Source organism: Oryx dammah, unplaced genomic scaffold (genome assembly GCF_014754425.2).
Source record: "Oryx dammah isolate SB20612 unplaced genomic scaffold, SCBI_Odam_1.1 HiC_scaffold_19, whole genome shotgun sequence".
Taxonomy (NCBI): Eukaryota; Metazoa; Chordata; class Mammalia; order Artiodactyla; family Bovidae; genus Oryx; species Oryx dammah.
In genome coordinates this window covers 87,846,358-87,871,016 of record NW_024070203.1, presented here as the reverse complement: position 1 = coordinate 87,871,016, position 24,659 = coordinate 87,846,358, and the positions used below count along the sequence as shown (strand labels likewise).

At 41.5% G+C, this 24,659-nt stretch overlaps 1 protein-coding gene across 6 annotated transcripts in view; it reads right to left on the bottom strand.

Moving 5' to 3' along the window:
• Window positions 1–20,559, bottom strand: part of RMDN1 (regulator of microtubule dynamics 1) — a 34,451-nt gene extending 13,892 nt beyond the window's left edge. For 2 of the 6 annotated variants that reach the window (XR_005724564.1, XM_040261134.1), the window contains exons 1-4: window positions 20,302–20,535; window positions 5,004–5,121; window positions 4,007–4,103; window positions 1,563–1,722 (exon numbers count right to left, since the gene is read on the bottom strand). Coding sequence is in view for 5 of the 6 variants with exons in the window: in XM_040261134.1 (XP_040117068.1) it covers window positions 1,563–1,722; window positions 4,007–4,103; window positions 5,004–5,121; window positions 20,302–20,430 (504 nt within the window). In the remaining variant the exon portion in view is untranslated. Of the gene's footprint in view, window positions 1–1,562; window positions 1,723–4,006; window positions 4,104–5,003; window positions 5,122–6,097; window positions 6,115–9,833; window positions 9,937–20,301 lie in introns of those variants that run through there. The other 4 variants (XM_040261130.1, XM_040261129.1, XM_040261131.1 and 1 more) reach the window with 4 other exon arrangements.
• Window positions 20,560–24,659: the final 4,100 nt, after the last annotated feature.

The following is a 24,659-nucleotide window of genomic DNA, read 5'->3' as shown; positions in this document are numbered from 1 at the left end:
TAGCTGGACAACAAACCCAAACTGAGACAATCTGAGTTTCTTCTCTAAGAACTGAAACCAAATATCCAAGGTTCATAAACCTAGGTGCTGGGGAAAGTCAGATTCAGGACGAGAAATGCAAATCAAAACTACAGTGAGGTGTATCACCTCACATCAGTCAGAATGGCCACTGTCAAAAAGTCTACAAACAATAAATGCTGGAGAGGGTGTGGAGAAAGGGGAACCCTCTTGCACTGTTGGTGGGAATGTAAGTTGATAACAGCCACTATGGAGAACAGTATGGAGCTTTCTTGAAAACTAGGAATAAAATGACTGTATGACCCAGCAATCCCACTACTGGGCATATATACCTGAGGAAACCATAACTGAAAAAGACACATGTATCCCAATGTTCACAGTAGCACTATTTACAACAGCTACCACATGGAAGCAACCCAGATGTCCATCGACGGATGAATGGATAAATATATGGTACAGATATACAATGGAGTATTACTCAACCATAAAAAAGAACAAATTTGAGTCAGTTCTAGTGAGGTGGATGAACCTGAAACCTGTTATACAGAGAGCAGTTAAGTCCAAAAGAGAAAAGCAAATACAGTATATTAACCCATATATACAGAATCTAGAAAATTGGTATTGATGAACCTATTTGCAGGGAAGGAATGGAGATGTGGATGTAGAGACTGGATTTATGGACACAGAGTGGGAAGGAGAGAGTGGGATGAACACAGAAAGCAGCGTCAACACACACCCACTACCAGGTGTGAGACAACTTGACCGGCATGACTCGTATGACACAGGCTCAACAGCAGCTGAATAAATACACCTTCCATGTGCAAAAAGGACATTCACAAATATGGACCACATTCTGGGCCGTAAAACAAGTCTCAACAAATTTAAAGGGTCTGTATGTTTTACTCTTAATATAAACAAGAAACGGTGGTGGTGGGAATCAGGGCAGATGGAATCATCCCCTAAACGGAGCATTTGCAAATGCGTGAGGACAGAATTCGGCTGTCACAATGACTTAGGGGCTCCCCTGGGGACAGTCTAACATGGTAAAGGTCCCAATCCAAAATATCAATAATGTCCCTTGGCCTCCCCACCATGTCCATTGAAAAGATTATTCTAAACCAGTCAGGAAATCCAGAAGCTCGTGGAGTCACATGTAAAAAGTTACACTAGGTCTCTGCTGTCCAGCTGCTATACTCTTATCCCCACATGAGACAGAAATAAAATGTGAGGAAAATGAAAACTGTCCCACGTTTTTACAACTAGAACTAAAGACAGAGGTAACTGATGGAACCACTGACGCTTCAGTTTAAAAATAAGCCTTCACAAAAGTAATTTATCAAGCACACTAATGAAGCTAGAGTAGATGTTCAAGAACACAACAAAAAATACTACTTGTTTTTGAAAAAAAAGTTTATAAAAAATTTCTTCCCTACTTCTTTAAAAGAAAGCTACTTCTTTCCTATGTAAGTTACATATAACAGATAAGTATAGACCAATGTCCGTTTCAATACATGGTAACGGTCTCATTACTGTAAGCACCTTACCTTATGGGCCGCAAAACTGGATTCATTTTTCTGTAGTGCCCTTTTCGCATACTCTAGGGCTTCATATACCAACAACTTTTTCTCCTCTTCCGAGGTTCCACTAAGCTGAGCTACATCACGTGATGCCCGTGCCAAACGCCACAGTAACTCTGCATCTTCACTGATGTGAAATAAATATAAAACAACCACCATTTTAGTTCACATTTTCATGGTTAAAGGTCATCTCACTAATGCATACATACGGTCTTTCAGGTCAGTGAGGATACAGCAAGCAACATAATATCGAAATCCACGATTCATGATGTTAAATTTATTATTTTCTGTCACACAAATCTATATGTGCTAAAATTTCCTCAAAAATATATATTATATACAAACATTAAGTTACCTGTAATATCTAAAATACTAATTTCCTTAGAAAATGTCTTTATATTTGAATTCTCTAAACAATTTCCCTACAAAATTCAACATATAACTTGACATTTGAGTTCAGTGGCAGTGTGCTTCAGACAACTCACTGACTGGTTCAGAGAGTACTATAAAATATATTAATTTATAGACACGGTTATGCACTATAAAACAAAATGCTGTATCCATAGCTCTAAATATAGTACCTGGCATACAAAAATATATATGATAAATACTTGTTAATGAATGATGATTAAATATACTGTAATCCCAAAATAAATCCTATCTTTGAATATGTCACCCTTACCATGATGCATGGAATATTTAAAGCAAGGGCTCTGGACTTCTTGAAGAACTGCCGTTTAAATAAAATTATATAAGACTGAAATGTCTAATAAATAGAACAAATCGTGTGTGCATGCTCAGGTGCTCAGTCATGTCCAACTCTTTGCACTCCCATGAACTATAGTCTGCCAGGCTCCTCTCCATGGAATTTTCCAGGCGAGAACACTAGAGTGGGTTGCCATTTCCTCCTCCAGGGGATCTTCCTGCCTAGGGATTGAACCCACGTCTCTTGTGTCTCCTGTATCGGCAGATGGATGTTTTACCACTGTGCCACCTGGGAAGCCATTTTAATAAAAATTCCTTTTATTAAATGCTTCTCTTTCAACCTACTAAGTTATACTTTAAAACAAAAATAGTATTCACATAAAATTGAGTGAAACTAAAGGTAGGGACTTCCCTGGTGGTCCAGGGGTTAATATCCCACATGCCGTGGAGCAGTGACGCGCACACACCTGGAGGCCATGCTCCTCAGCAGGAGAGAGAGCAGCCTGTGCACGGTGACCAGAGAGCAGCCCACTGGCAGGGACGAAGGCCCGGAGCCAGCCCACATGCAGGGATAAAGGCCCGGAGCCAGCCCACGGGCAGCAATGAAGGCCCGGCTCAGCCAGAGACAGTTAAATACGTAAATCAAAGTACAATCTAAAGAGAGAATCATTAAAAAGAGAAACGGAGGGTAAGCAGCAATAGCGTATCTATAACCCAGTGAATACAGAATACCCTCCTGACAGCCTCCCTGGTGGCTCAGGGGTAAAGAACCGCCTGCAATGCAGCAGACCTGGGTTCCACCCCTGGGTCAGGAAGACCCCCTGGAGGAGGGAATGGCAACCCCCTCCAGTGTTCCTGTCTGGAGAATCCGTGGACAGAGGAGCCCGGTGGGATACCACCACCACCTTTAGCTTACGTTGCGATCACTCAAGTGACCATAAAATGCCAAGCCAACCACCTCAAGTTACTGAGGGGACGAAGAAAAAGAAAAGTTGGATCCTACAGATATTTAGGAAGTGAAATTGATGGCTCTTCTGGGGAAAACTGGTTTGGGGAAATCTAAGAAAGTTGGTTGAAAATGGCTCAATATTTTTAGTTCAGCAGATGAGGCAGATCAATGGTCTGGAAATGCCTTTTAGCCTGATTTGACTTATTTTATTGGGCTGAATCTCCTCTTTCCATCTCCATTCTCCCCCACAAAATGAGTACACATTAAGGCGCTGGACTAAGCGTGCATTCTAATATTAACAATAGGAACAGGAGGTATTTTTAGTTTCTGAGACTGTGCTTTACAAGGACACATAGGTATTATTCAAAGGTGACAAAAAAATTCCTAGTTCATTCAAATCTTATAGCAATAAGAAATTAACTCAGAAGAAATGACAAATATACGACATAGATAAAGACAATAAACGTCTATTCAATGACTACCTTGTATTCAAAGCAAAGTAACAAAAGGAAAAAAAATGTCAACATTACCTAGAATGAGTAAGTAGAACCACCTTTTCTAAATCAATGAAATATATGTAGCACTTTTGAGTCACTTAACATAAAAAAAAATACTATTAATTAAACTCTAAGAAATATTACTTTGAAGTAAAAACTTTTAAAAACTATAAAAATTCCAAGCACCAAGAATATTTTAATTATTAAATAACAGAATATTTCAATCAACAGCAAACCTTGGCCTATGATACATAACCCACCTTTCCTTGTACTGGGTTAACAACTGGTAAAGTTTTTCTGTTTCTCCACTTTCATATAAGTAGTCTGCTTGTGCAAGGACTTCTTCAATTTTGAAGACTGTAAAAGAAAAAAGACAAAATAAAGTAAGTCTTCCCAAGCCAGTTGGCAATAATTCTAAGACATAAGAACACTTTTACATAGAAGCAAAAGAAATCAGATACAGAAATCACCTATAAAGATCAAAAATTCTGAACAATCAAAATGTGAAGTATAGTAGAAATAAGTATGAAGCTATTACACATAATACTTAGTATTCATTTACTAATGAATATTAATATTCATGTTACTTAATATTCATTTATTAAAACCTTCAAAAATAAAAAATTAGAAAACTTACTCTAGTATTAACTAAATATGACACAGTTTAAAAAATCAAAAAAGTAATTCCCTGTGAGGATTTATGATACCCTTACCTTCCACACAGAGCCTTTGTTATTGCTGCTGCTGTGCTACGCTCAGTCATGTCCGATTCTGAGACCCTGGGACCCCAGGGACTGGAGCCTGCCAGGCTCCACCGTCCACGGGATTCTCCAGGCAAGAATACTGGAGTGGGTTGCCATTTCCTACTCCAGGCTCTAGTGTGTACATAGATACACATACACATACACACACACACACACATATATGAAACACACACACATATGAAAGTGAAAAGTGAAACCGTTGCTCAGTTGTGTCCAACTCTGCAATGCCATGGACTGTAGCCTGCCAGCTCCTGTATCCATGGAATTCTCCAGGCAAGAATACTGGAGTGGGTTCCCATTCTCTTCTCCAGGGGATCTTCCCAACTCAGGGGTAGAACCTGGGTCTCCTGCATTGCAGGATTCTTCATCTGAGCCACCAGGGAATATATATATATATATATCTCAGACTGACATTCAAACATAGTTAAGTTGTTAACAAAATATAACAAATACAAATAACTCTAAGTGTTCCCAATGTTTAGCTCAGGCTTACCTTTGGCTGCGGCATGAACCAAAACAGCCTGGGAAATGACTTGATAAGTTTCAAAACCCAAATAAGACAGGGCAGAAAATAATAGACTTCTTTTGAAAGTTCCTGAGTTTCCCATCACCTATGGAAAGAATTATGATCAGGGTTGTGAAACAGAAAATTTGAAGAAACTGCTACCACAAGCAAAGATTACATCAATTTTTTTCCCACCCTCAAAGCAATCAATCCTAAGAGTATTGGAAGTGTAAAATTTACTTTGACAAAAATAATTTCACTTTGACAAAATTTTTACTTTGTCAAATTCTTCTGTAAAACTATTTTACATAGCTACTTTATAGAGAGAGCATATCATGTTAAGGAAAGATTCTTAGCAGCTAATGATGGTAGCTTGATGTAACAATCTCAGTTATCCTGGTAAATGCTAGATTGGATGATCTACATTCTATTCGAAGAAGCATGGATATTATAATTTCTTGAAACAAAATAAGAGACACCAGTATATAATCAGTATCAATCTTAAGAATAGACAAGATGAAGAATATTAAACACAGAAATTATATATAAATAACATACATGACTTTAAATAAAGCTACCTTCAAAAGTGACCCATGAAGTTTTAAAATAAACAATGAATAAAATAAAAAGCATATCCAAACAGATTTAGAAATTCACTGTCATAATTATGGGCAGAATTCTCAAGACCAATGGCAAAGGAATATATGGATATCACTACAGAAATTCTCTTTTCCCCTGACACTGTTCCTTTCACCACACAGCATCTATTTTTTCCTTTTTGTCAATTTATTACCATCTATATAAAAACAAGCTATCCTACCCTTGTAAGCTGTAACTGTTCCCTTCTTAAAAACAAAACAAAAAGCTTCCTTTTGACTTCACATCTCCCTTCAATCTCATTTTTTAAATTCTCTTTTCAGCAAAACTCTTTTAAAAAGTTGTCTGGAGCTCTGTCTCTATTTCCTCTCTTCCCATTCTCTCTTGAACTCATACAAATCACACTTCTATACCCACAACTCCACTGACTAGTATTCTAGTTAAGGCAAGCAAGGATGCTATTTCCTAGAAAATTCTCATCTTACTTGATCTATCAAAAGCATTTGACAGCTGTTCACTCCTTCCTTTTAAAAAAAATAATAAATGAATATTTAATATAAGAGATTTTTTAAATGTTCCTTTTTGAGAAATTGGACTTCCCTGGTGGCTCAGACGGTAAAGCATTGTAGTGGGAGACCCGGGTTCAGTCCCTGGGTCGGGAAGATCTCCTGGAGAAGGAAACGGCAACCAACTCCAGTACGCTTGCCCAGAAAATCCCATGGACAGTCCATGGGGTCGCAAAGAGTCAGACACGACTGAGCGACTTCACTTATTGAGAAATAAGCGATATAAAAACTGCGTATGTGTAACATGCATCATATGTGAAGGATCCGTGTAAACCTGTAAGACCACCCCACAATCAAGATAACGAGCACATCTATCAATCCCCCAAGTTTCCTCGCGTCTGTTTCTTTCCTAAACTCTCCTTGGCTGCACTGGGTCTGAGTGCAGCACGTCGCACCTTCTATTGCGGTGCCAGTCTCCTCTCGAGTTGTGGCTCACAGGCTTAGCTGCCCTTCAGCATGTGGGATCTCAGTCCCCAACCAGGGATCAAACCCATGTCCTCGGCACCGGAAGGTGGATCCCTAGCCCCTGGACCACAAGGGATGGCCCCTCATGTCTGATTCATCCACCGCCCTTTTCTTCAGTGCTTGCTGTGTTCTCTCACCCTTGGACACTCTCCACGTGCCTTGAAGAACACTCTCCTGAATTCACTCCTGTTCAGCAGGTGCTGCTTCTCTTTTGTTGGTTCCTCATCTCCAAAACCTCACTGCCCAGGTGTGTCCTGCGCCAAATCCCAGAGCTTCGCTCCTCTATTCATATCATTTTGGTGATTTCATTTTGTTTTATGGCTTTAAATGCCATCAACATGCCAAAAACATGCAAATTTAATAAAGCCGAGAGGTCTCCTCTTAACTTCAGAATCATATATGCACCTGCCCAAACAACGTTTACAGCCGCACACAGCATAACAGGCGCCTCGAGCACCCGCCAGTGACTGCCTCCCCCAGACTCACTCCACTCGCTTTCCCCTTCTTGGCAAACGGCAACTCCATGCTTGCAGTTTCTCAAGTTGAAAAAACAAACAAAACTTCCTCACAACCCAAATCTGAACCATATTTTAGCTTCTCATAAGTATCTAGGGTAAGAATGAGGAATTCAACATACTACAGTTTGCTGAGTGCTTTATTTACTTTCTTGAGCTTGAATATTCAAGACACCAAATACAACTGGATTCCAAACAAACCAACAGCAAAGCAGTAAAACCGAATTTGACACAGTCACGTTCTTTCATTGAATGTTCTGAGTTTATTCATAGTTACCAAACAGAAGCAAGAGGCGGCGGGAGCACAGCAGATGGGGGTGGGGCGTGTGCCTGCTGACGGTGGTACAGCGAGCAGGGGAGAGACACTAAGATCTTCAGCAGATGGGGCGGGGGGGTGGGGCTTGGTTGCCTGCTGACGGTGGTACAGGGAGGAGAGGAGAAACACTAAGACCAGCAGATGGGGCGGGGCGTGTGGCTGCTGACGGTGGTACACCGAGCTGGGGAGAGATGCTAAGATCTTCAGCAAGCCCCCAGTTTCACCTACTGCTCTGGCAGGTGTATCACAGAGAAGAGACTACGCAGATTGGTACAGCTTGAGGAAACCATATAGTTAGGGTGTCTGACGGCCCTGCTGATACGATGCTCAGTAAACAATATCCTGGCTTTCTTAGAGGGGAGAAAAAACACTGTTGGGCAGCTGGCATTTCTATTCCTTATTCTACCTTAATGACGTGGCAGCTGACCAGTGGAACTTTGACATCAGTTTGGTTAAGGTGAAAGAGCTCTCTGCTCACTTCCGGGAAAGTCAACAGAAATCATGTTTCTAGAACTCAAATAGTCAACTGAAAGAATCAGACCTTTGTGACACCTCTGAGATGCTAACAACTTGTGAGACTGTCTGAGCTAGAATTTGCCATTTCACCTCGAACATTAGGCATTACTCAACACAATGTCTTTCATACAATGAATTCTGAAAAATATGTGTTGAAAAAAAATGTTGAACAAAAGAAGCCAGCTATCTCTTAGACATGTCTTTTCTTCATTGTTGCTTATACTGTTTTCAAACCAGAAGGAATTAAAAACTCCAGACCCATCACTAGATGGAAACAATGTTTCACCTTCATTCCTGCTTTTTTCAAACTTCCGGCCAGCTCCTCCTCCTCCTTTTAAATGCTGGACTTAAATTGTTCCCTTTGGTCCTGTCCCAGGAAACAGCACCACCATCCACACTACTGGAGGAGACAGAACACGGAGAATCATCCTTGACTTCTTCCTTTGAACTCCCTCATCAAAGCTATCTTTTAGGTACACAAAGTTCACATCATTGACATCCTTTTATGGCATCCACTTATTTCCAACTCCAAGGCTACCACTAAAGTTCAAACCACCACAGCAGACTCATCCTCTAAAGGGGATCTTTTATTTAGTTTCCAGCATCCATGCTAGCCTACCTACTCTTGACACTGGACAGTTATTTTTTAATTCAAATCTGAGCTTATGAATTCTCTGTTTAAAAGTCTTTCATAGGTCCCTAAACCTTTAGAATAAAATAAATACTTAACATGGTCTACAAGGTTTTCAGAATTTAGTTGTGGTAAGGAGCCTTGAAAATGGTCCCCACTGGGTCCTAGTTCAAGATGGCAACCTAGGAGGATGCTAAACACACCTCACACAGACACACTAGACCTATAGCTACAGTTAGTAAAGAAAGGAAAGGTTTCTTCCTCTGCAAGAAATGCCCAAACTAGCTGAGTGACTCCTTTGTATCAGGCAAAGGAAGAAAAACCCACTTCAAAACAGGTAGGAAAGACTGAGACAAAATTTTCCCACAAACCACAGTTTTGGTGAGGAGGGAGGCAACTCACAACCCTGAGCTCCTCTCTGAGGAATGAAGCGTTTGAACCCCACAATGGGCACCCCAACTTAAAAGACCTATACCTGAGAAGTGAGCGCTCAAAGTACCTGGCTTAGAAAGGCAACGGAGCGCGGGTCTAGGACACGCAGAAGACTGCAACGCACTGAAAAGCAGCTCCTAAGGGCTCACTCAAGCTCACCTACCCCCAAGTCCAGCACAGAGGCAGGCAGCCTTTCCGTGGAAGAGTCGTATTGGCTTATGTTAAAACTTCAGCCTGAGGAGCAGGCATCTAATTTAACACGTGTCTAGGGGCCTGGAGTAACTACTTCCAAGAACTCGGGCCGGGCACGTCACAGCGCTCTGCCTTGGCTACGCTGCAGATAACCAGTATCTCCCCCAGACCCTGTGCATCCTGAAAGGGCTTCCCTGGAGGCTCAGACGGAAAGCGTCTGCCTGCAACGCGAGAGACCCAGGTTCAATCCCTGGGTCAGAAAGATCCCCTGGAGAAGGCAACGGCCACCCACTCCAGTACTCTCGCCTGGAGAATCCCATGGACAGAGGAGCCTGGTGGGCTACAACGTATGGGTTCGCAAAGAGTTGGACACGACCGAGCGACTTCGCTTTCGCTGGTGGCTCAGACAGTAAAGGGTCTGCCTGCAGTGCAGGGGACCCGAGTGCTATCCCTGGGTCAGAACGGTCCCCTGCAGAAGGCAATGGCCACCCACTCCAGTACTCTCGCCTGGAGAATCCCATGCACAGATGAGTCTGGCGGGCTGCAGTCCCTTGGGTTACAGAGAGTCGGGCCGACTGAGCAACTGACACCTTCACTTGGCGCTCCAGTCTGCGCAGCTCCCACCAGGGGACGCTCCTGGTTCTCTTGACTCTGATGGCCAATGAGGCTTACATTCATGAGTTTCACAGACCTGTAACAAAGAGAGAAACGGTTCTACAGTGGCTAGCCTCCCTAACCCCCAGGACACAGTAAAGTCTTCTATATGTGAACCTTCAAGGAGCAAACTTTCAAATACGTGAACGTGCACTCTCATCCTAATCACCTAGGTTAGGTCACGTGTCTAGTGTACACTGTCATCTGCATGCATCCTCTGTAAGTGCTTGTGCTTTTGTGCACTTTACTGTCGAGTACTATATAGAGCACAGTAGTACGGTATCTTTATTTCAGGCCCAGGAGGCTTGGAAGCAAGTGTAAAAGTGGCAGTCAAGTAGCTGGTACTGCTAAGAAACAGTAACGATAGAAACAAAAGTGAAAATAATTAAGAGGGGAGCAAGGCGAAAAGATAGGAGACATTGCTTGTTCTTAAAACATGAATCATTCCACACGATTTTAAAGAAGCAGCAGGATTCTAAAGAACAAGAACAAGATCACAGAACACATGAGATCTGCTGTCGATGTTGTCAACAATAACACCAAAGAAGTGCAGAAGAGTGATGGAGAAGACAGAGAAACTGCTTGGTTTGTGGATGCAGGATCAGCATCAGCCTTGAGTCCCACTAAGCTTAACACTGATGCAAGAGAAAGCTAAAACCCTTTATGAAGACTTGAAGCAGAAACACAGTGAAGAATCAGAGAACGCATCTCTTAATGCCAGCCATGGCTGGTTTCATCAGTTCAAGGCTAGAGCCAAATTTCACAATGTAAAATTAAGTGGTGAGGCAGTGAGTGCAGATAGAGTAGCTGCCCAGGAATTTCCTGAAATGCTTTGAGAAATTATTGGTGAAGGTACGTATTTACTCAAGCAGGTTTTTAGTGTGGATGAGACAAGCCTGTACTTGAGAAGATGCCAGACTGAAGTTACATCAGTATGGAGAAAAAATGATGTCAGGCATACAGCAACAAAGGTAAGGTAAAGTCGCTCACCTGAGTGACTCTTTGGGACCCCACGGACTGTAGCCTACCAGGCTCTTCCATCTGTGGGACTTTCCAGGCAAGAGTACTGGAGTGGGTTGCCATTTCCTTCTCCAGATCTTCCCGACCCAGGGACTGAACCCAGGTCTTGCGCACTGTAGGTGGACGCTTTACCGTCTGAGCCACCAGGGAAGTCTATATATAGCAACAAAGGATAGGCTAACTCTGTTGTTCGGTGGCAATGTTTAGGCGACATGAAGCTGAAGCCTTCCTTAGTTTATCATTCAGAAAGCCCAAGAGCCACTGAAAACATAGTCAAGGGCTCTCTTCCTGTTGCGTGGAAGAGTAACCTCAAAACTTGGGTTACACAGGCCATGTTCCAGGACTTGTTTTTCCACCACTCTATCCTGGAGGTAGAGAAATACTGCTTGGAAAAGGATGCCCCATTCCACAATGGTTGCCACTCAACAGTGCTCGATGTCACACCCTATTCATGGACGACTCTCATTCCATGTACTGCATCTGCCACAAAATACTTCATCGCTCATCTAACTCATGTTAAGTGTGACTTTCAAGAAATATTATCCATGTCGTACTTTATCGAATCAGGAACAATCATGTAACAATTTTGGAAGGACTGTAACATCTACAAGGCATAAAAAAACATTGACTTTGCTTGGTGTGAGATTATGGCCATCACCATGAATGAGGCTTGAAACAAGCACACAGTCTGTTCACAATTTTCCCAGTTTGTTCACAATTTTCTTGGATTTGAGAAAGTGGATGACAAGTCCAAAGAGGTCTTCAGCAACTTAGTGACCCTCAGCAAGAAGCTGGAACTAGATCTGCAAAAGGACTTCTTAACTGAACTCATGGCTATGCAATGTGAGGAGCTTACTAATGATGATCTGATGGAACTGGAGGCCCAAAGAAAGGATGAAGAGACACAAGGGAAAGAAGTAACTAAAGAACAAAAGAGATTCACGGTGCAGGAAACAGCAAGGGCATTTTCTTTATTTGAGGAGGCACTGTTAGTTTCTGAGGCACAGGACCTGAGTGCAGAATGGTACACAAGGTTGCAAGAGCCATCAGAATGTAGTCCAGTGCTATCGTGTCATCTATGATAAGAAAAAGACCTACTACTCAGACAGCATTGGATTGTTTTATCAAGAGGGTGGGTAGAATAGAATCCAGCAAGGAACCAGAACATCAACATCAACATCAGGTGTGAGTCATATTGCAACTTGCCCTCCGTCCCCTTTGCTGATGACCCTTCAGCTCTACTTGGGTTGTTCACTCAGTCGCAAACCCAAGGACTGCAGCACACCAGGCTTCCCTGTCCTTCACCATCTCCCAGAGCATGCTCAAGTTCATGTCCACTGAGTCAGTGATGGCATCCAAACATCTCGTCCTCTGTCGTCCCCTTCTCCTGCCTTCAATCTTTCCTGCATCAGGGTCTTTTCTAATGAGTCAGCTCTGCATAGGTGGTCAAAGTATTGGAGCTTCAGCAGCACTCCTTCCAATGAATATTCAGAATTAATTTCCTTTAGGAATCGACTGGTTTGAACTCCTTGCAGTCCAAGGGACTTTCAAAGTCTTCTCCAACACCACAGTTCAAAAGCATTAATTCTTTGGCGCTCAGCCTTCTTTATGGTCCAACTCTCACATCCATGCATGACTACTGGAAAAACCATAGCTTTGATTTTATGAACCTCTGTTGACAAAGTAATGTCTCTGCTTTTTCATATGCTGTCTGGGTTTGTCACATCTTTTCTTCCGAGGAGCAAGTGTCTTTTAATTTCATGGCTACAGTCACCATCTGTGGGGATTTTGCAGCCCCGGGAAACAAAGTCTGTCACTGTTTCCATTGTTTTCCCATCTATTTGCCATGAAGTGATCAAACCAGATGCCATGATCTTCATTTTATTAATGTTGAGTCTTAAGCCAGCTTTTTCACTCTCCTCTTTCACCTCCATCAAGAGGCTCTTTAGTTCCTCTTTGCTTCGCCATAAGAGTGGTGTCCTCTGCATAGCTGAGGTTATTGATATTTTCTCCTGGCAATCTTGATCCCAGCTTGTGCTTCATCCAGCCCGGCATTTCCCATGTTGTACTCTGAATGTGAGTTAAATAAGCAGGGTGACAATATACAGCCTTGATGTACCTCCTTTCCCAATTTGGAACCATTCTGTTGTTCCACATCAGGTTCTAACTGTTGCTTCTTGACCTGCACACAAGTTTCTCAGGAGGCAGATAAGGTAGTCTGTAAGAATTTTCCACAGTTTGTTGTGATCCACACAGTCAAAGGCTTGAGTGTAGTCAATGAAGCAGGAGTAGATGTCTTTCTGCAACTCTCTTGCTTTTTCTATGATCCAACGAATGTTGGCCATTCAATCTCTCATTCCTCTGCCTTTTCTAAATCTAGCCTGCACATCTGGAAGTTCTTGGTTCACATACTGTTGAAGCCTGGCTTGACGGATTTTGAGCATGACCTTGCTAGCATGTGAAATGAGTGCATTTATGCAGTAGTTTGAACATTTTTTTTGGCATTGCCCTTCTTTAGGACTGGGATGAAAACTGACCATTTCCAGTCCCGTGGCCACTGCTGATTTTCCCAAATTTGCTGGCATGTTGAGTAAAGCACTCTAAAAGCATCATCTTTTAGGATTTGAAATAGCTCAGCTGGAAATCCACCACCTTCACTAGCTTTGTTTACAGCGATGCTTCTTAAGGCCCACTTGACTTCACACTCCACAATGTTTGGCTCTAGGAGAGTGATCACACCACTGTGGTTATCTGTGTAATTAAGAGCTTTTTTGTACAGTTCTTCTGTGTGTTCTTGCCACCTCTTCTTAATATTTTCCGCTCCTATTAGCTCTACTATCGTCTACCTTTTCTCCCTCCTCCAGTCAGGAACTCTTCTTGCCTGTTCACTCAATGCCAGCCCCCATATGTCAGCTTCGGTACTGTACTACTGTACTTTCAAAGTAAAACACTATAAGATTACAGATGTTTTATTTTTGATGACTTTTTAAATGTATTATTTGTGTGAAAAGTATTATAAACCTATTACAAGATAATACTATACAGCCAGCACAGTACAAGACTGTGCTAGTTAGATACCTAGGCTAACTTTGTTGGACTTAGGAACAAATTGGACTTACGAATGTTCTCTCAGAACGGAGTTCCCTCATATGTAGAGGATTTACTGTACAAAGAAAACAGACCACACTTCCAACCTTTATGTGACAGAGACCTATCAGTTTATCTTCAAAGCTAGGCCTAAAGGGAAGGTTGCTAATTAAACACACGTAGGACCAGCTGTAATCCTCTCCAATTATAAGGCCTCAGAAAAAGACCTTAATGAAATGGAAATCAGGAATTTATCTGACAGTGTACAAAATAAGCCACAAAGATGCTCACTGAGCTCAGGGGAAAAACAGATGGACAACTTCAGAATTTCAACAAAGGAAAAGAAAATGTAAGAAAGCAGCAAACAGAAATCACAGATCTGAAGAATACAATAGCTAAACTGAAAAATACAACAGAGGGCTTCAACAGTAGACTGGAAGAATGGAAGAATGTATTAGCGAACTCAAAGGCAGGCCAATGGAACTCATCTAATCAGAGAAGCACAAAGGGGAAAAAAAGAATACAGAAGAGTGAAGATAAGAGGCTTAAAGGACAACATCAAGCAGACCAATCTTTTTGTTATAGCTGTCCCAGAAGGAGAAGAAGGAGGACATAAAACTTATTTGAATAAATAGTGGCTGAAAACTTCCTTTACCTAGAGAAGAAAACAAGTATCCAGATCCAGGAAACCCAGACAATTGAAAAAAAAAAAAAAAAAAAAGGTGAATCCAAAAAGACTCACACCAAGACACATGAAAACGGAAGTGACGCAACAAGCAGGAGACCTTAAAAGCAGCAAGAGAAAAGCAACCTTTTACACACAAGGGAGTGCCCCACCCCGCCCCGCAAGAGTTACCAGCAGGTACTTCAGCAGAAACTCTACAGGCCAAAGGGAGACAGATAGACAGAATATATTCGAAATGCTGAAGGGAAAAACTGCCAAATAAGAATACTCTACCTAGAAAGTTGCCCTTTAGAATTGAGGCAGAGATTCAGTTTTCCAGACAAGTAAAATTTAAAGAAGTTTATCATCACTAGAATGGTCTTATAAGAAACCTTAAAGGGACTTAATTTGAAATGAAAAAGTGCTGACAAATAACAAGAAAACACATGAAAGTATAAATCTCACATATACGAAAATTCGGAAACTCTAATGTCATAAAGATGGGGAGTTAATTGCTTATAAAGCTAGTATGAAATTTAAAAGACAAAAGTACTAACAATAAGTACAATAATTTGTTAACAAACACAAAAGATAAAAAAATATATTGTGATACCAAAAACATAAAACGTGGGAGCGGGGAGCACCAAAACTTACAGCTTTAGAAACCATTCAAACCTAAGTTACTATCAACTTAAAATAGGCTGTTAAAGCTCTAAAATGTTTTATGTAAGCCTTATGGTAACCACAAAGCAAAAACCTATAGGAGATACACCAAAAAGATAAAGGAATATAAGCATTCTATTTCAAAAAATAAATCACAAAGGAAGACAGCAAAAGAAGAAGAAACAAAGGAATTACAAACAACTAAAAAAAAAATTAAGAAAATGGCAATAACTAAGAGTTAGTCACTGAGTCACATCTGATTCTTTACAATCCCATAGACTGTAGCAAGCCATGTTATTGGAATGGGACTCTCCAGGCAAGCATTCTGGAGTGGGTTGCCATTTCCTTCTCCAGGGGATCCTCCCAACACACGGATCAAACACAGGTCTCCTGAACTGCAGGCAGATTATTTACTGTCTGAACCATGCATGTATGCATGCTAAGTCACTTCAGTCATGCCTGACTCTGTATGACCGTATGGACTGCAGCCTGCCACACTCCTCGGTCAATGAGGATTCTGCAAGCAAGAATACTGGGGTGGGTTGCCATGCCCTCCTTCAGAGGATCTTCCTGACCCAGGGATCGAACCCATATCTCTAACATCTCCTGCATTGGCAGGCAGGTTCTTCACCACTAGAGCCACCTGGGAAGCCCATCTGAGCCACAGCTATCAATAATTAGTTTAAAATTAAATAGACCATGTTCTCCAATCAAAAGGCAGAGAGTGGCTGAATAGATTGTTAGGATTTTTTTTTTTTAACTTTGTGAATTTTTTATTTTTGGCTTCAGAAGCAGCAGCGCAGACCTCTGACCTGCTTCTGACCTGCCTGGACACTGCTCGGATTCCATGCTTGCCTGCAAGCACAGTAAGTTAGGCAGCACTTTTGATAAGAAAGGGAATGGGTCTTGGAATTCTTGAATCCAAGGAGGCCTGGCGAACCCTCTGGGCTCTAACAAAATCCTATGACTCACAAAGTGAAACAAACAGCATTGTAAAAGTTAAAAAAAAAAGTTGCATTATTGCATGCAAACTGATGATGATAACCAATACAACAGAAGTACAAAGTGCCATAAGAGATTACTATGAAAAATTACACACCAACAATTTGAATCTAGAAAAAAAATAGATCAATTCCTACTAGCAAACAACTTGTCAAGACTGTATCATAAAAAAAAAATTTTTGAACAGACCATTTTAAGACAATTGAGTCAGTAATCAAAAGCCTCTCGACAAAAAACAGCCTAGGACTAGATGGATTCACTGGTGAATTCTATCATTTAAGGAATGAATACCAATCCTTCTCAAATTCTTTCAAAAGTTGAAAAGGAAAAACTGCCAAACTCTTTTTATGAGGCTAGCATTACCATAATACCAAAGACAGACAAGAACATTAAAAAAAAAAAAGTACAAGCCAATATTCCTGATGAACATAGATTCAAGAATCTTCAACAAAATTAGGAAATGAAATTCAACAATACCTTAAAAGAATCATAAGCCAAGATCAAGTTGGATTTATTTTAAGGACACAAGAAAGGTAACATCTGCAAATCAACCTGATATACCACATTAAAAAAATGAATGCCAAAAATCGTTGATCATCAATAGATGCAGAAAAAGCATTTGACAAAATACAATATCTATTTAAGATAAAATTCTGAACAAAGTAGGCACAGAGGGAATGTAGGAATGTACTTCAACATAATAAAAGTCATAAATGACAAGCTCATAGTCAACATTACAGTGTATCGTTAAGTCAGAAGTTTTTCCTCTAACATGAGAACCAAGACAAGGATACCCTCTCTTGCCACTTTTATTCAGTATAGTATTGAAAATTTCAGCCAGAACAATTAGGCAAGAAAAAAAAAAAGAAGTAAAACTGTCAGTATCTGCAAATGATGTAATAGTACATACAAAAAACCCTAAAGACTCCACCAAAAATCCATTAGAAAGAACATATACATTCATTAAAATGTAGAATACAAAATCAATATACAAGAGTATACTGTTTTTATATACTAACAAACTACCAAAAAGAGAAATTAAGAAAATCCCATTTTTTATTACAGCAAAGAGAATAATACCTAGGAATAATAAATTTAACCAAGCAGGTGAAAGACCTGTACACTGAAAACTATAAGACTGATGAAAGAAACTTAAGATAAATGGAAAGACATTCCACGTTCATGGTTTAGAGGAATTAATATCGTTAAAAGGCCCATACCACCCAAAACAATTTGCAGGTTTAATAAAATCCCTATCAAAAGTCCAATGGTGTTTTTCACAGAAACAGAACAAACAATCCTAAAATTTGTATGAATTACAAAAAATCCCAAATAACCAAAACAATCTAGAGAACAAAAGATAAACCGAAGGCATCATGCTTCCTGATTTCAAACTAAATTAGTGATCAAACTTATATGGTATTCACATAAAAAACAGACCAATGAAACAGAATTTAGAGCCTGGAAATAACCCCATGCCTATGTTGCCAGTTAATTACTGTCAAGAATATATAATGGGGTAAGGCCAGTCTCCATGGTGTTGGGAACTGGACAACCACATGCAAAAGAATGAAACTGGACCACTTCCTTACTCCATACACAGAAATGAGCTCAAAATGAATTAAAGACTTAATGTTAAGACCTGAAACCATGAAACTCTTAGAAAGAATCATAAAGATAAGCTCCATGACACTGGTTTTGGCTATGACTGAATGTGACACCAAAAACAAAGACAACAAAAGCAAAAAAAAAGTGGGATTTCTTCAAACTAAAAAAATTTCTGCACAGCAAAGGAAACAATGAACAAAATGAAAAGGCAACCTAATGAAAGTGAAAAAATATGTGCAAATCATATATCTGATAGGGGGTTAGTAACTAAAATATATTAAGAACTGATACAATGCAACAGCAAAACAAAATAAAAAATCATCCATAAAAAAAAAATGAGCAGAGGATCTGAAAAGACATTTTTCCAAAGATTTACAGACAGCCAACAGGTACATGAAAAGGTATTCAACATCACTAATCACCGGGGGGAAGCAGATTAAAACCATAATGAAATCTCACCTCACACTTGTTAGAATGGCCATTATCAAAAAGACATGATATAGCCATTCTTAATTCATAAAGTGCATGGAAACATTTCAGTAAACAAATCAGGTAACATTTAACACATAATGCCTGGTTATAGTAATGGTTCAGCAAATGTTAGCTGTTATTATCTAAACTATGATCATTTCACTAAAATGGAATTTTTAATTCACCAAAGCTCTAATTTGGAAACTTGAGGCTGCTGCTGCTGCTGCTAAGTCACTTCAGTTGTGTCCGACTCTGTGCGACCCCATGGACGGCAGCCCACCAGGCTCCTCCGTCCATAGGATTTTCCAGGCAAGAGTACTGGAGTGGAGCGCCATTGCCTTCTCCAAACTTGAGGCTAATGTCATCCTTAATACTCCTCCTGATGAAAGTGGACGAGGAGAGTGAGGAAAGTTGGCTTAAAGCTCAACATTCAGAAAACTAAGATCATGGCATCTGGTCCCATCACTTCACGGCAAATAGATGGGGAAACCACGGAAACAGTGGCTGACTTCATTTTTCTGGGCTCCAAAATCACTGCAGAAGATGACTGCAGCCATGAAATTAAGAGACGCTTACTCCTTGGAAGGAAAGTTATGACCAACCTAGACAGCATAGTAAAAAGCAGAGACATTACTTTGTCAACAAAGGGTCCGTCTAGTCAAGGCTATGGTTTTTCCAGTGGTCATGTATGGATGTGAGAGTTGGACTATAAAGAAAGCTGAGTGCCGAAGAATTGATACTTTTGAACTGTGGTGTTGGAGAAGACTCTTGAGAGTCCCTTGGACTGCAAGGAGATCCAACCAGTCCATTTTAAAGGAGATCAGTCCTGGGTGTTCATTGGAAAGACTGATGTTGAAGCTGAAGCTCCAATACTTCAGCCACCTCATGTGAAGAGCTGACTCACTGGAAAAGACCCTGATGCTGGGAAAGACTGAGGGCAGGAGAAGGGGACAATGGAGGATGGGATGGCTGGATGGCATCATCAACTCGATGGACATGGGTTTGGGTGGACTCAGGGAGTTGGTGATGGACAGGGAGGCCTGGCATGCTGTGGTTCATGGGGTCGCAAAGAGACGGACACGACAGAACGACTGAACTGAACTGAATACTCCTCCCATTCCTCTGTTCACATCATGAAACATCAACCCATGTGGCTATAAGCTCTTCCAAGGAAAGGGATCCATCCTTACGGTCATTCATCCCTCCCTCACCCCAGAACTCAACATAGCAGGCAATCAAAAATGTATATTTAAAATAATGAAGCCTCTAGTTCAAAACGATACATACCCCAAAGCGCAACCTCACCCTTCCACCCTGTTTCAGAGATTACACAAACCAAGACCAATTAGTCTAACAAAAATGCCAAAACTGGCATGACAATCTATCCCAACATTCTTCCTTAACATTATGCAAATGAAGCAAGAAACTCGAAAATAATTTTTTAAACCTACATAGCAAAAAAGTCTGAGTCGCAGGAATTTTCAGAATCACACCGCAAGCTTTCCCAGGTGCGACAGACTGACAGCCTCAGGAGCCGTCACCGTATCGGGCCATCGCTGAAAGGGAAAAGCATCTCCCGGCGGTCAAGGTCTTTCTCCTCACCGTCCCCCAGGTATTCACACGGGAGAGACAGGCAGGAGCAGGTTCTCCCGGGCCCTCGCTCCTCCTCCGACCCCGGTTTTCAGAGAGTAAAGAAGGCTTGCGCAAAGGGGAGGACCTACATCCCTCGCGGTCACGGGAGTGCTCCAGGCGCACGGCCCCGAGGTCCATCCTCAGCTCCCCACACACTCTAAGGCGACGCGGGGCGCCCGGGCCTCAAGAAGGAAGGCGCCGCCGGAGAACGGTCGCTGGGGGAGGAAAGCGGGAGAGCTGCGGCGGCAAAGGTACCTCAGAGGCGCCGAGTGGCCAAGGAACGCGCTGCCCCCGGCTGCGGGCAGCACCTGCCGGAAGTCGAAGTCCCTGGGCGGCGCTACGTCCCACAGGGAAAAGGCGCCAGGGGCGCGCGGATAGCGCCATGTTGTATAACTCTCAGGGCTGACCTTTCACCTCTTCCGCCGCAAGGAGCGGGGCGGAGCTAAAGGCGTTTCGCCTCTCCAGAGGGAGTCGCGCCCGCCCACTTCCGGTTTCACGCCTGCTTCCGGTTTCACGCCTGCTTCCGGTTCCGCGCGGCAGCTTCCGGCGCACTGCGTCCGCGGGCGGCAAATGCCCAATTGGGTGGGATGTAGTGGTTCCTCGCCCGTGCGCGCGCTGGGGTGCGGCCCGGAAGATAGCGCCTTTCTGGCTGCAGACTTATACCCATCCTAGGAATCTGTCCTGGCTTTGGCACAAGGGCAGATCAGCATTCCATAATTTATGTATGCAAATAAAAAACGCTTAAAAAAAAAAAATCTCTGCTGCCTCCAGAGGTGGGGAGAATGCTGGTACTGGAGGGTCCGTTAAGGAAATAAATGCTTAGAGGGATTAAGCTGTTCTATGTAAAGGAAAGAATGAAGGAGGAAGAGGACGTCAGAGAGAAGCCAGAGACAAAGAATGACCAACCTAGGGACTTCCCTGGTGGTCCAGTGGCTAAGACTCCATCCTTCCAACTTAGGGGGTCTGGGTTCCATCTCTGGTCAGGGAACTGATCCCACATGTTGCAACTAAGAGTCCACAATCTGCACCTAACAAGGGGCTTAGCCGAATAAACAATGACCAGCCCACACTGATCCAGTAAGAAGGACTAGAGAGAGGAAGCCTTTGGGCAGAAGGTTGATGGCTGTTGTATGCTTTGGATTGTATGGTATGAAATCCCTGGCTTCCCTCAAAATATTCTATACGTGGGCCTTGCTTCTCACTGGACTACAGTTCTTTCTGGAGGGAAAGAAGAGTTTTTGTGAGAGAAAATACAGGCTGAAAACCTAGTATATGGATTATATGAAAAAATTTTATGGGCAATAAGGGAAGATAGTTTCAGTTTTTTTTTTTTTTAATCAGGTTACACTTATATAGTGCTCTTAATACTACATAGTGAATTAACACACACTTTCATTTCATTTGATCTTCCCAACTACCTTGTGAAGTGGTAGCCAAAATTAATAAACAAGTGAACTATAGCTTAAAGAGTTTTATTATTCAAGGATACATAGCTGGTAAATATTGGTTGGTCGTTGCTCATTCCTGTCCAACTCTTTGCGACCCCATGGATTGTAACCCACCAGGCTTCTCTGTCCATGAGATTTTTCAGGCAAGAATACTGGAGTAGGTTGCCATTTCCCCCTCTAGGGGATTTTCCCATCCCAGGGATCTAACTCCCATCTGCTGTGTCTCCTGCATTTTCAGGCAGATTGTTTATCATGGAGCCATCAGGAAAGACCAGCAAATATTGCTAGAAGAGTTGAATTCATGTCTTCGAACAACAAGTTCAAAGCTGCTTCTATGTAATTTCTCCTTCCACCATTTGATCAAACACATTTCTTCAGGATTATATCAGTGATATCCCTATTGTGTTTATTTTTAAAGTATTTTGTAAAAGATATACAGGTTCTCTTCATAATTTACTTTCTTTTTTTAAAAAAAGTTTTCTACTGGTAGCTTTCTCAATATTGCTGAATAATAGGTTTTTACCACTGAATGCCATCATAATCCTGAGATTGACTTTCTGATATTTAAACCAGAGTTAAAATTTTAATTAGATTTTTTATTTTGAAAAAAATCAAGATCCTTAGAAAAGTTGCAAGAAATCTCATATTTTCTTCCGCTAAATTCATCCATTATTAACATTTTGTCACATTATCTTTGTTTAAATATTTTACATATAACATGCATATTATATTCCTGTTATTATTTTCTATTATTGAACTTGTTAAGAGTAGATTACACATTTCATGACTCTTCAAACCCAGAAACAAGGACATTCTCTTATTTAGTCCTAGTGAAGTGAAGTGAAGGTCACTCAGTCGTTTCCGACTCTTTGCAACCCCATGAACTATACAGTCCATGGAATTTCCCAGGCCAGAATACTTGAGTTGGTAGCCTTTTCCTTCTCCAGGGGAGCTTCCCAACCCAGGGATGAAACCCAGGTCTCCCACATTGCAGGCAGATTCTTTACCATCTGAGCTACCAGGGAAGCCCAATAATACTGGAGTGGGTAACCTATCCCTTCTCCAGCAGATCTTCCCCACCCAGGAATCAAACCAGTGTCTCCTGCATTGAGGTTTAGTCCCAGTACAATGATCAAATTCAGGAAATCAAAGTTGACAGAATATTATTGTTTACTATACAAACTCTGCTTACTGTCCCAATGCTGTCCTTCATAGTAACAATTTTTCCCCAACTCAGATCAAATCCTGATTACTTGTATTTAATTTGTTTCTTTAGTCTCCTCAAGTGTGTGATATTTCTCTCTTGGCTCCAGGGACAGTATCTTTACTTACCTCCCTTGAGCCTCAGATTTCCCTCTGTGATATTTTTTTCTGTCAGGATTCCTTCCCAGTCCACTTACTTCCTTGTCACCCTCCCCCTTCCCCTGATCACACTCCACTATTCCTTACCTAGGTAATTCCTATTCATCTTTCAATTCTCAGTCCAAATGTTACTTCCTCAGAGAAAATTTTCTTGATTCCCCTTAGTGTATTTTCATTTTCTTTATGACTCTAAACATATTTCATAATTTCTTTTATATATTTGTGATTATTTGTCAATCTGGAGTAAATTTTAAAGATAGCAATGATAAGAGTCAATAATATGTGCCTTCATTATACTCAATGATGTATTAGATTTTTGCATATAACTGGGCCTGGAAAAATTTCTTCACTCATTAAACAAATATATTTTGCTCTTCTATAGTATGCCTGATATTCTTCTAGCCTGAATAAATAATTCTTAGTGGAGTATTTATTTCAGCTGGGAAGAGATAGTAAGCAAGATAAACAATACGATAGATAATAAAAGATATAATGTGTGTGTTAGTCAATCAGTCGTGTCTGACTCTTTGCAACCCCATGGACTATAGCCCACCTGGCTCCTCTGACCATGGGATTCTGCAGGCAAGAATACTGGAGTGGGTGGCCGTTGCCTTCTCCAAATATCTGAGACAGTGCTAAATGCTGAAAAGGAAGATAAGCAGGAAGGGGTATAGAGTATACTTCTTTGTAGACATTACAATTTTAAATAGGGTGGTGGCCACAGAAGAAATCACTGAGTGAGAAGGGGGAATGAGTCATTGAAGATATTTGGGGGCAAAGCATATGATGTGGGGGGAATGAAAGTGCAAAGGCCTGAATTTGGAAGTCAAGCGACATCTTCTCTGAACACAGGGCTTCGCTGGTGGCTCAGATGGTAAAGAATGTGCCTGCAATGCAGGAGACCCGGGTTTGATCCCTGGGTCAGGAAGATCCCCTGGAGTAGGAAATGGCAACCACTCCAGTATTATCACCTGGAAAATTCCACAGACAGAGGACCCCTTGTGGGCTACAGTTCATTGGGTTGTGAAGAGTTGGACATGACTGAGGACACATACACAGACACACACACCATGACACAGTCTAATTTACACTTTAATTAGATTCTTATGACAGTTTTGAAAACAGACTGGGGGAGCTGGTAAGGAAGCAGTTACTAGGATGATACTGTAATCTAAAAAGAAATTGTGGTGACTTGGACTAGGGTGGAAAATAGAATCCAGACGTAATTTGAAGGCAGGATTGATAGAATTAGCCAACACCCTGGACCAGATGAGGTGGGATCTGAGAAAGGCAAAGATTTCTCCAAATGTTTTGGCCCAAAAGCTGGAAGGAAGCTTTGACATTACTTGAGATAGAGAAAACTCTGGGAGATACAGATTTTGGAAGGAAGATTGGGAGGGTATATTTGTACATTAAGATTTGAAATGATTATTAGACATATGTGTTAGCCAGTCTTCAAGATGGCCCACAATGGTTCTTACCTCCTGAATATACTCCTTTGTGGGATTCCCTCTCAAATTAGATAGTTAGTTCAGTTCAGTCTCTCAGTCATGTCCAACTCTTTGCGACCCCATGAATCACAGCACACCAGGCCTCCTTGTCCACCAACTCCCGGAGTTCACCCAAACTCATGTCCATGGAGTCGGTGATGCCATCCAGCCATCTCATCCTCTGTCATCCCCTTCTCCTCCTGCCCCTAATCCCTCCCAGCATCAGGGTCTTTTCCAGTGAGTCACTTCTTCGCATCAGGTGGCCAAAGGACTGGAGCTTCAGCTTCAACAGCAGTCCTTCCAATGAACACCC